This window comes from Oncorhynchus kisutch, linkage group LG7, assembly GCF_002021735.2.
Source record: "Oncorhynchus kisutch isolate 150728-3 linkage group LG7, Okis_V2, whole genome shotgun sequence".
Lineage (NCBI taxonomy): Eukaryota > Metazoa > Chordata > Actinopteri > Salmoniformes > Salmonidae > Oncorhynchus > Oncorhynchus kisutch.
In genome coordinates, this window is record NC_034180.2 from 57,217,365 (window position 1) to 57,229,309 (window position 11,945).

General features: G+C 45.8%; 1 protein-coding gene across 4 annotated transcripts in view; it reads left to right on the forward strand.

Moving 5' to 3' along the window:
• Nucleotides 1-3,969, forward strand: part of LOC109882349 (protein Jade-1) — a 28,590-nt gene extending 24,621 nt beyond the window's left edge. For 3 of the 4 annotated variants that reach the window (XM_020474451.2, XM_031829415.1, XM_031829416.1), the window contains exons 9-10: nucleotides 319-861; nucleotides 2,309-3,968. In XM_020474451.2, the coding sequence (XP_020330040.2) occupies nucleotides 319-861; nucleotides 2,309-2,971 (1,206 nt within the window). In that variant the 3' untranslated portion in view covers nucleotides 2,972-3,968. Of the gene's footprint in view, nucleotides 1-318; nucleotides 862-2,308 lie in introns of all 4 variants that reach the window. The other variant, XM_031829414.1, reaches the window with a different exon arrangement.
• The last annotated feature ends 7,976 nt before the right edge of the window (nucleotides 3,970-11,945 follow it).

Genomic DNA, 11,945 nt, shown 5'->3' on the forward strand with positions numbered 1-11,945 from the left:
CTGTATCCCCTCAGGGTTCAGCTAAGAGCTCTAACTCTCTGTATCCCCTCAGGGTTCAGCTAAGAGCTCTAACTCTCTGTATCCCCTCAGGGTTCAGCTAAGAGCTCTAACTCTCTGTATCCCCTCAGGGTTCAGCTAAGAGCTGTAACTTGCTCTCTGTATTCCCTCAGTGTTCACTAAGAGCTCTAACTCTGTATCCCCTCAGGGTTCAGCTAAGAGCTCTAACTCTCTGTATTCCCTCAGTGTTCACTAAGAGCTTTAACTCTGTATTCCCTCAGTGTTCAGCTAAGAGCTGTATATCTCTCTGTATTCCCTCAGTGTTCAGCAAAGAGCTGTCGGACAGCATTCCATGTGAGCTGTGCCTTACAGAGCAGCCTGGAGATGAACACCATCCTGACAGAGCAGGATGAGGTCAAGTTCAAATCCTTTTGCCCCAAACACTCTGGTCTGAAGGGAGGACAGGACGGAGAGGGGGAGGAGGGAAAGGAGGGGACCAGAGACAAGAAGTGGCGGAAGAGTGACAGAGTCAGACGTGATGAAGTTCCACCCCCCGTCCCAGCCCCCCAGGAGGAGAGCAGGGTGAACCAGCAGGCGGTGAACCTGCGTCAGATCAAACTGCAGCAGCTGGAGGAGCAGTTCTACCAGTTTGTTGACGTTAAGGAGGTAGCCAATCACCTGCAGTTGCCCCAGGAAACAGTAGACTTCCTGTATCAGTACTGGAAGCTGAAGCGCCGAGCCAATCACAGCCAGCCATTGCTGACCCCCCAGAAGGAGGAGGAGGAGAGTCTGGCTAGGAGAGAGCATGATGTCCTCCTTCACCGCCTACAGCTGTTCACTCACCTCCGCCAGGATCTGGAGAGGGTAGGTTCTACTTCCACTTCCCGTTGCCCTAGGGGAGGGGTCAGGGTGCCATATGTTCACAAGCCATGCCTCCCGGGCCAGCCACGCCCAGGCAGCCGGCGATGGCTTCTCAGCTGGACAGGCAGAGGGACAGTACTACTCTACTAGACAGACAGACTGACAGTACTACTCTACTAGACTGACTGACTGACAGTACTACTCTACTAGACTGACTGACTGACAGTACTACTCTACTAGACTGACTGACTGACAGTACTACTCTACTAGACTGACTGACTGACAGTACTACTCTACTAGACTGACTGACTGACAGTACTACTCTACTAGACTGACTGACTGACAGTACTACTCTACTAGACTGACTGACTGACAGTACTACTCTACTAGACTGACTGACTGACAGTACTACTCTACTAGACTGACTGACTGACAGTACTACTCTACTAGACTGACTGACTGACAGTACTACTCTACTAGACTGACTGACTGACAGTACTACTCTACTAGACTGACTGATTGACAGTACTACTCTACTAGACTGACTGACTGACAGTACTACTCTACTAGACTGACTGACTGACAGTACTACTCTACTAGACTGACTGACTGACAGTACTACTCTACTAGACTGACTGACTGACAGTACTACTCTACTAGACTGACTGATTGACAGTACTACTCTACTAGACTGACTGACTGACAGTACTACTCTACTAGACTGACTGACTGACAGTACTACTCTACTAGACTGACTGACTGACAGTACTACTCTACTAGACTGACTGACTGACAGTACTACTCTACTAGACTGACTGACTGACTGACAGTACTACTCTACTAGACTGACTGACTGACAGTACTACTCTACTAGACTGACTGATTGACAGTACTACTCTACTAGACTGACTGACTGACAGTACTACTCTACTAGACTGACTGACTGACAGTACTACTCTACTAGACTGACTGACTGACAGAACTACTCTACTAGACTGACTGACTGACAGAACTACTCTACTATACAGACTGACTGACAGAACTACTCTACTATACAGACTGGCTGACAACTTTTTTTTTTTTCACCTTTATTTAACCAGGTAGGCTAGTTGAGAACAAGTTCTCATTTGCAACTGCGACCTGGCCAAGATAAAGCATAGCAGTGTGAGCAGACAACAAAGAGTTACTCTACTATACAGACTGGCTGACAGTACTACTCTACTAGACTGACAGTACTACTCTACTAGGCAGGCTGACAGTACTACTCTACTAGACTGACAGCATCTGGAGACATTGAGAGACAGAGGACCAGATTGTCACCCTACACATGTTTTAGTTGTGTATGACTAGATGAGATATAATAGGTTTGTATTGTGGGGTTATGTGTGTGAGTTTTGAGTCTGTAAATTGCGTGTCACCTGGTTCTGCGTGTCACCTGGTTGTGTTGCAGGCGCGTAACCTGACCTACATGGTGACGCGGAGGGAGAAGATAAAGAGGACTCTGTGGAGGATCCAGGAACAGATCTTCACTCATCAGGCCGAGTTGCTGGACCATGAGATCATCAACGGTACGTCACGGGTAGGATTAGGCTGGTTGTCACGGGTAGGATTAGGCTGGTTGTCACGGGTAGGATTAGGCTGGTTGTCACGGGTAGGATTAGGCTGGTTGTCACGGGTAGGATTAGACTGGTTGTCACGGGTAGGATTAGGCTGGTTGTCACGGGTAGGATTAGGCTGGTTGTCACGGGTAGGATTAGGCTGGTTGTCACGGGTAGGATTAGGCTGGTTGTCACGGGTAGGATTAGGCTGGTTGTCGCGGGTAGGTTTAGGCTGGTTGTCGCGGGTAGGATTAGGCTGGTTGTCGCGGGTAGGATTAGGCTGGTTGTCGCGGGTAGGATTAGGCTGGTTGTCGCGGGTAGGATTAGGCTGGTTGTCGCGGGTAGGATTAGGCTGGTTGTCGCGGGTAGGATTAGGCTGGTTGTCGCGGGTAGGATTAGGCTGGTTGTCGCGGGTAGGATTAGGCTGGTTGTCGCGGGTAGGATTAGGCTGGTTGTCGCGGGTAGGATTAGGCTGGTACTTTGTGGTTAGGATTAGGCTGGTACTTTGTGGTTAGGATTAGGCTGGTACTTTGTGGTTAGGATTAGGCTGGTACTTTGTGGTTAGGATTAGGCTGGTAGTCGTGGTTAGGATTAGGCTGGTAGTCGTGGTTAGGATTAGGCTGGTAGTCGTGGTTAGGATTAGGCTGGTAGTCGTGGTTAGGATTAGGCTGGTAGTCGTGGTTAGGATTAGGCTGGTAGTCGTGGTTAGGATTAGGCTGGTAGTCGTGGTTAGGATTAGGCTGGTAGTCGTGGTTAGGATTAGGCTGGTAGTCGTGGTTAGGATTAGGCTGGTAGTCGTGGTTAGGATTAGGCTGGTAGTCGTGGTTAGGATTAGGCTGGTAGTCGTGGTTAGGATTAGGCTGGTAGTCGTGGTTAGGATTAGGCTGGTAGTCGTGGTTAGGATTAGGCTGGTAGTCGTGGTTAGGATTAGGCTGGTAGTCGTGGTTAGGATTAGGCTGGTAGTCGTGGTTAGGATTAGGCTGGTAGTCGTGGTTAGGATTAGGCTGGTAGTCGTGGTTAGGATTAGGCTGGTAGTCGTGGGTAGGATTAGGCTGGTTGTCACGGGTAGGATTAGGCTGGCAGCCGTGGGTAGGATTAGGCTGGCAGCCGTGGGTAGGATTAGGCTGGCAGTCGTGGGTAGGATGAGGCTGGCAGTCGTGGGTAGGATGAGGCTGTTACGTCGTGGTTAGGATGAGGCTGTTACGTCAGTGGTTAGGATGAGGCTGGTACGTCAGTGGTTAGGATGAGGCTGGTACGTCAGTGGTTAGGATGAGGCTGGTACGTAAGTGGTTAGGATGAGGCTGGTACGTAAGTGGTTAGGATTAGGCTGGTACGTAAGTGGTTAGGATGAGGCTGGTACGTAAGTGGTTAGGATGAGGCTGGTACGTAAGTGGTTAGGATGAGGCTGGTACGTAAGTGGTTAGGAAAAAAATTGTAGACCTCCAAGTCTGGTTCATCCTTGGGAGCAATTTCCAAACATCTGAAGGTACCACGTTCATCTGTACAAACAATAGTACGCAAGTATAACCACCATGGGACTATGCAGCCATCATACCGCTCAAGAAGGAGACGCGTTATGTCTCCTAGAGATTAACATACTTTGGTGCGAAAAGTGCAAATCAATCCCAGAACAGCAGCAAAGGACCTTGTGAAGATGCTGAAGGAAACAGGTACAAAAGTATCTATATCCACAGTGAATCAAGTCCTATATCGTCATATCCTGAAAGGCCGCTCAGCATGGACGAAGCCACTGCTCAAAAACCGCCATAAAACCAGACTACGGTTTGCAACTGCACATGGGGACAAGATTGTACTTTTTGGAGAACTGTCCTCTGGTCTGATGAAACAAAAATATAACACTTTGGACATAATGACCATCGTTATGTTTGGAGGAAAAAGGGGGAGGCTTGCAAGCCGAAGAACACCATCCCAACCGTGAAGCATGGGGAGGCAGCATCATATTGTTGGGTGCTTTGCTGCAGGAAGGACTGGTGCACTTCACAAAATAGACAGAGGACAATTGTGGACATATTTAAGCAACATCTCAAGACATCACTCAGGAAGTTAAAGCTTGGTCGCAAATGGGTCTTCCAAATGGACAATGACCCCAAGCATACTTCCAAAGTTGTAGCAAAATGGCTTAAGGACATCAAAGTCAAGGTATTGGAGTGGCCATCACAAAGCACTGACCTCAATCCAATATAACATTTGTGGGCAGAACTGAAAAATCATGTATGAGCAAGGAGGCCTACATACCTGACTCAGTTACACCAGCTCTGTCAGGAGGAATGGGCCAAAATTCACCCAATTTATTTTGGGAAGCTTGTGGAAGGCTACCTGAAACATTTGACCCAAGTTAAACAATTTAATTCAGTGCTACCAAAAACAAATGGAGTTTATGTAAACTTCTGACCCACTGGGAATGTGATGAAGGAAATAGAAGCTAAAAAATAAATAATTTGGGAAGCACCAGTGACTCGGTCGATAAAAAAATTGTCAATCATGCAACCGCACAGTTAACTAGTCCAACGCTCTAACCATTGCTCTCCACGAGTAGCCTACCTGTTACACGAATGCAGTAAAAGCCAAGATAAATTGCTAGCTAGCATTAAACTTATCTTATAAAAAACAATCAATCATAATCACTAGTGATAACTACTAATTCAGTTTTGCAGGCAATATTAACCATTTGAAATGGTCATTTCTCTCGAGTTCATTGCACCCAGAGTCAGGGTATATGCAACAGTTTGGGCTGCCTGGCTAACTAATTTGCCAGAATCTTACGTAATTATAACATACTTTGAAGGTTGTGCAATGTAACAAGAATATTTAGACTTAGGGATGCCACCCGTTAGATAAAATACCGAACGGTTCCGTATCGCACTGAATTAATAAACGTTTTGTTTTCGAAATGATAGTTTCCAGATTCGATCATATTAATGACCAAAGGCTCGTATTTCTGTGTGTTATTATGTTATATTTAAGTCTGATTTGATAGAGCAGTCTGACTGAGCAGCAGCAGGCCCGTAATCATTCATTCAAACAGCACTTTCTTCGCAAGCACAGCGCTGTTTATGACTTCAAGCCTATCAGCCTAATGGCTGGTGTAACCAATGTGAAATGGCTAGCTAGTTAGCTGGGTGTGCCCTAATACTGTTTCAAACGTCACTCGCTTTTAGATTTGGAGTAGTTATTCCCCTTGCGCTGCAAGGGCCGCGGCTTTTGCTCTGCATGGGTAACGATGCTTCGAGTGTGGCTGTTGTCGATGTGTTCCTGGTTCGAGCCCAGGTAGGGGCGAGGAGGGGGACGGAAGCTATACTGTTACACTGGCAATACTATAGTGCCTATTAGCACATCCAATAGTCAAAGGTACAGTGGGGCAAAAAAGTATTTAGTCAGCCACCAATTGTGCAAGTTCTCCCACTTAAAAAGATGAGAGGCCTTTAATTTTCATCATAGGTACACTTCAACTATGACATACAAAATGAGGAAAAAAAATCCAGAAAATCACATTGTAGGATTTTTAATGAATTTATTTGCAAATTATGGTGGAAAATAAGTATTTGGTCAATAACAAAAGTTTATCTCAATACTTTGTTATATACCCTTTGTTGGCAATGACAGAGGTCAAACGTTTTCTGTAAGTCTTCACAAGGTTTTCACACACTGCTGGTATTTTGGCCCATTCCTCCATGCAGATCTCCTCTAGAGCAGTGATGTTTTGGGGCTGTTGCTGGGCAACACGGACTTTCAACTCCCTCCAAAGATTTTCTATGGGGTTGAGATCTGGAGACTGGCTAGGCCACTCCAGGACCTTGACATGCTTCTTACGATGCCACTCCTTCGTTGCCCGGGCGGTGTGTTTGGGATCATTGTCATGCTGACAGACCCAGCCACGTTTCATCTTCAATGCCCTTGCGGATGGAAGGAGGTTTTCACTCAAAATCTCTCGATACATGGCCCCATTCATTATTTCCTTTACACGGATCAGTCGTCCTGGTCCCTTTGCAGAAAAACAGCCCCAAGCATGATGTTTCCACCCCCATGCTTCACAGTAGGTATGGTGTTCTTTGGATGCAACTCAGCATTCTTTGTCGTCCAAACACAACGAGTTGAGTTTTTTACCAAAAAGTTATATTTTGGTTTCATCTGACCATATGACATTCTCCCAATCTTCTTCTGGATCATCCAAATGCTCTCTAGCAAACTTCAGACGGGGCCTGGACATGTACTGGCTTAAGCAGGGGGACACGTCTGGCACTGCAGGATTTGAGTCCCTGGCGGCGTAGTGTGTTACTGATGGTAGCCTTTGTTACTTTGGTCCCAGCTCTCTGCAGGTCATTCACTAGGTCCCCCCTTGTTGTTCTGGGATTTTTGCTCACCGTTCTTGTGATCATTTTGACCCCACGGGGTGAGATCTTGCGTGGAGCCCCAGATCGAGGGAGATTATCAGTGGTCTTGTATGTCTTCCATTTCCTAATAATTGCTCCCACAGTTGATTTCTTCAAACCAAGCTGCTTACCTATTGCAGTTTCAGTCTTCCCAGCCTGGTGCAGGTCTACAATTTTGTTTCTGGTGTCCTTTGACAGCTCTTTGGTCTTAGCCATAGTGAAGTTTGGAGTGTGACTGTTTAAGGTTGTGGACAGGTGTCTTTTATACTGATAACAAGTTCAAACAGGTGCCATTAATACAGGTAACGAGTGGAGGACAGAGGAGCCTCTTAAAACCTGTTAAGGCTGTTGCGAATTTTCGCAGCTTTTTGTTGAAAATCGCGCAACATTTCAGCGCCCTGCTACTCATGCCAGGAATATAGTATATGCATATGATTAGTATGTGTGGATAGAAAACACTCAGACGTTTCTAAAACTGGTTAAATCACGGCTGTGACTATAACAGAACGTGCGTTACATCGAAAAGTGCAGGAAAATCTGATCACTGAAAATGGAAAAAAATATCCATGCGCTACTTCCAGGAATTGTTCAAGGTGAACAGGATTAAACGAGGTCGAGGTTGCAGTACTTACGGCTTCCACACGATGTCTAGAGTCTTGTCATTTGCTTCGGCTTTGTTTCTTGGTCAAACCGAAACTAGGGAGCCGATTTCCTCCGGTCTCCGACCGGATGTTTTGGTAGAGATTTCTCCGGACATTATTTCCAGACGGACAGCTAAAGAATATACTTCGCCTCGTGATCAATTTTATCGCTTATTAACGTGTACTAATACCTAAAGTTGCATTACAAAAGTATTTCGAAGGGTTTTGTGAAAGTTTATCGTCGACTTGATTTTACAAATCTGACTTGGTGGATAGATTCACAACGAGTGTAGCTTTAATTCACTACCTTGATTGTGTATTTTAATGAAAGTTTAATGACAGTTTGAGTTTTATCAAAAACTATAAGTGGCGCTCTGAACTCCGCTGAGTGCTGTTCCTGCCACAGAACTGTATTCTGCTACATCCTTAAGAAGTTAAAGAAGAAGTTACAGGTCTGTGAGAGCCAGAAATCTTGCTTGTTTGTAGGTGACCAAATACAGTGCCTTGCGAAAGTATTCGGCCCCCTTGAACTTTGCGACCTTTTGCCACATTTCAGGCTTCAAACATGAGAAAGATATAAAACCGTATTTTTTGGGGAAGAATCAACAACAAGCGGGACACAATCATGAAGTGGAACGACATTTATTGGACATTTCAAACTTTTTTAACAAATAAAAAACAGAAAAATTGGGCGTGCAAAATTATTCAGCCCCCTTAAGTTAATACTTTGTAGCGCCACCTTTTGCTGCGATTACAGCTGTAAGTCGCTTGGGGTATGTCTCTATCAGTTTTGCACATCGAGAGACTGAAATTTTTTCCCATTCCTCCTTGCAAAACAGCTCGAGCTCAGTGAGGTTGGATGGAGAGCATTTGTGAACAGCAGTTTTCAGTTCTTTCCACAGATTCTCGATTGGATTCAGGTCTGGACTTTGACTTGGCCATTCTAACACCTGGATATGTTTATTTTTGAACCATTCCATTGTAGATTTTGCTTTATGTTTTGGAGATCATTGTCTTGTTGGAAGACAAATCTCCGTCCCAGTCTCAGGTCTTTTGCAGACTCCATCAGGTTTTCTTCCAGAATGGTCCTGTATTTGGCTCCATCCATCTTCCCTGTCCCTGCTGAAGAAAAGCAGGCCCAAACCATGATGCTGCCACCACCATGTTTGACAGTGGGGATGGTGTGTTCAGGGTGATGAGCTGTGTTGCTTTTACGCCAAACATAACGTTTTGCATTGTTGCCAAAAAGTTTCATCTGACCAGAGCACCTTCTTCCACATGTTTGGTATGTCTCCCAGGTGGCTTGTGGCAAAATTTTTATCCACACTTTTTATGGATATCTTTAAGAAATGGCTTTCTTCTTGCCACTCTTCCATAAAGGCCAGATTTGTGCAATATACGACTGATTGTTGTCCTATGGACAGAGTCTCCCACCTCAGCTGTAGATCTCTGCAGTTCATCCAGAGTGATCATGGGCCTCTTGGCTGCATCTCTGATCAGTCTTCTCCTTGTATGAGCTGAAAGTTTAGAGGGACGGCCAGGTCTTGGTAGATTTGCAGTGATCTGATACTCCTTCCATTTCAATATTACCGCTTGCACAGTGCTCCTTGGGATGTTTAAAGCTTGGGAAATCTTTTTGTATCCAAATCCGGCTTTAAACTTCTTCACAACAGTATCTCGGACCTGCCTGGTGTGTTCCTTGTTCTTCATGATGCTCTCTGCGCTTTTAACGGACCTCTGAGACTATCAAATCAAATGTATTTGTCACATACACATGGTTAGCAGATGTTAATGCGAGTGTAGCGAAATGCTTGTGCTTCTAGTTCCGACAATGCAGTAATAACCAACAAGTAATCTAACTAACAATTCCAAAACTACTGTCTTATGCACAGTGTAAGGGGATGAGAATATGTACATAGAGATATATGAATGAGTGATGGTACAGAGCAGCATAGGCAAGATACAGTAGATGGTATCGAGTACAGTATATACATATGAGATGAGTGTGTAAACAAAGTGGCATAGGTAAAGTGGCTAGTGATACATGTAATTACATAAGGATGCAGTAGATGAGAGAGAGTACAGTATATACGTATACATATGAGATGAATAATGTAGGGTATGTAAACATTATATTAGGTAGCATTGTTTAAAGTGGCTAGTGATATATTTTACATCAATTCCCATTATTAAAGTGGCTGGAGTTGAGTCAGTGTGTTGGCAGCGGCCACTCAGTGTTAGTGGTTGCGGTTTAACAGTCTGATGGCCTTGAGATAGAAGCTGTTTTTCAGTCTCTCGGTCCCAGCTTTGATGCACCTGTACTGACCTCGCCTTCTGGATGATAGCGGGGTGAACAGGCAGTGGCTCGGGTGGTTTGTTGTCCTTGATGATCTTTATGGCCTTCCTGTAACATCGGGTGGTGTAGGTGTCCTGGAGGGCAGGTAGTTTGCCCCCGGTGATGCGTTGTGCAGACCTCACTACCCTCTGGAGAGCCTTACAGTTGTGGGCGGAGCAGTTGCCGTACCAGGCGGTGATGCAGCCCGCCAGGATGCTCTCGATTGTGCATCTGTAGAAGTTTGTGAGAGCTTTTGGTGACAAGCCAAATTTCTTCAGCCTCCTGAGGTTGAAGAGGCGCTGCTGCGCCTTCTTCACGATGCTGTCTGTGTGAGTGGACCAATTCAGTTTGTCTGTGATGTGTATGCTGAGGAACTTAAAACTTACTACCCTCTCCACTACTGTTCCATCGATGTGGATAGGGGGGTGTTCCCTCTGCTGTTTCCTGAAGTCCGCAATCATCTCCTTAGTTTTGTTGACGTTGAGTGTGAGGTTATTTTCCTGACACCACACTCCGAGGGCCCTCACCTCCTCCCTGTAGGCCGTCTCGTCGTTGTTGGTAATCAAGCCTACCACTGTTGTGTCGTCCGCAAACTTGATGATTGAGTTGGAGGCGTGCGTGGCCACGCAGTCATGGGTGAACTGGGAGTACAGGAGAGGGCTCAGAACGCACCCTTGTGGGGCCCCAGTGTTGAGGATCAGCGGGGTGGAGATGTTGTTGCCTACCCTCACCACCTGGGGGCGGCTTGGAGGGTACTATGGTGTTAAATGCCGAGTCGATGAACAGCATTCTCACATAGGTATTCCTCTTGTCCAGATGGGTTAGGGCAGTGTGCAGTGTGGTTGAGATTGCATCGTCTGTGGACGTATTTGGGCGGTAAGCAAATTGGAGTGGGTCTAGGGTGTCAGGTAGGGTGGAGGTGATATGGTCCTTGACTAGTCTCTCAAAGCACTTCATGATGACGGATGTGAGTGCTACGGGGCGGTAGTCGTTTAGCTCAGTTACCTTAGCTTTCTTGGGAACAGGAACAATGGTGGCCCTCTTGAAGCATGTGGGAACAGCAGACTGGTATAGGGATCGATTGAATATGTCCGTAAACACACCAGCCAGCTGGTCTGCGCATGCTCTGAGGGTGCGGCTGGGGATGCCGTCTGGGCCTGCAGCCTTGCGAGGGTTAACACGTTTAAATGTTTTACTCACCTCGGCTGCAGTGAAGGAGAGGCCGCATGTTTTCGTTGCAGGCCGTGTCAGTGGCACTGTGTTGTCCTCAAAGCGGGCAAAAAAGTTATTTAGTCTGCCTGGGAGCAAGACATCCTGGTCCGTGACTGGGCTGGTTTTCTTCTTGTAGTCCGTAATTGACTGTAGACCCTGCCACATACCTCTTGTGTCTGAGCCGTTGAATTGAGATTCTACTTTGTCTCTATACTGACGCTTAGCTTGTTTGATAGCCTTGCGGAGGGAATAACTGCACTGTTTGTATTCAGTCATGTTACCAGTCACCTTGCCCAGATTAAAAGCAGTGGTTCGCGCTTTCAGTTTCATGCGAATGCTGCCATCAATCCACGGTTTCTGGTTAGGGAATGTTTTAATCGTTGCTATGGGAACGACATCGTCAACGCACGTTCTAATGAACTCGCACACCGAATCAGCGTATTCGTCAATGTTGCTGTCTGACGCAATACGAAACATATCCCAGTCCAGGTGCATTTATACGGAGACTTGATTACACACAGGTGGATTGTATTTACCAACATTAGTCATTTAGGTTAGCATTGGATCATTCAGAGATCCTCACTGAACTTCTGGAGAGAGTTTGCTGCACTGAAAGTAAAGGGGCTGAATAATATTGCACTCCAATTTTTCAGTTTTTGATTTGTTAAAAAAGTTTGAAATATCCAATAAATGTCGTTCCACTTCATGATTGTGTCCCACTTGTTGTTGATTCTTCACAAAAAAATACAGTTTTATATCTTTGTTTGAAGCCTGAAATGTGGCAAAAGGTCGCAAAGTTCAAGGGGGCCGAATACTTTCGCAAGGCACTGTACTTATTTTCCACCATAATTTGCAAATAAATTCATAAAAAATCCTACAATGTGATTTTCTGGATTTTTTTTCTCTCATT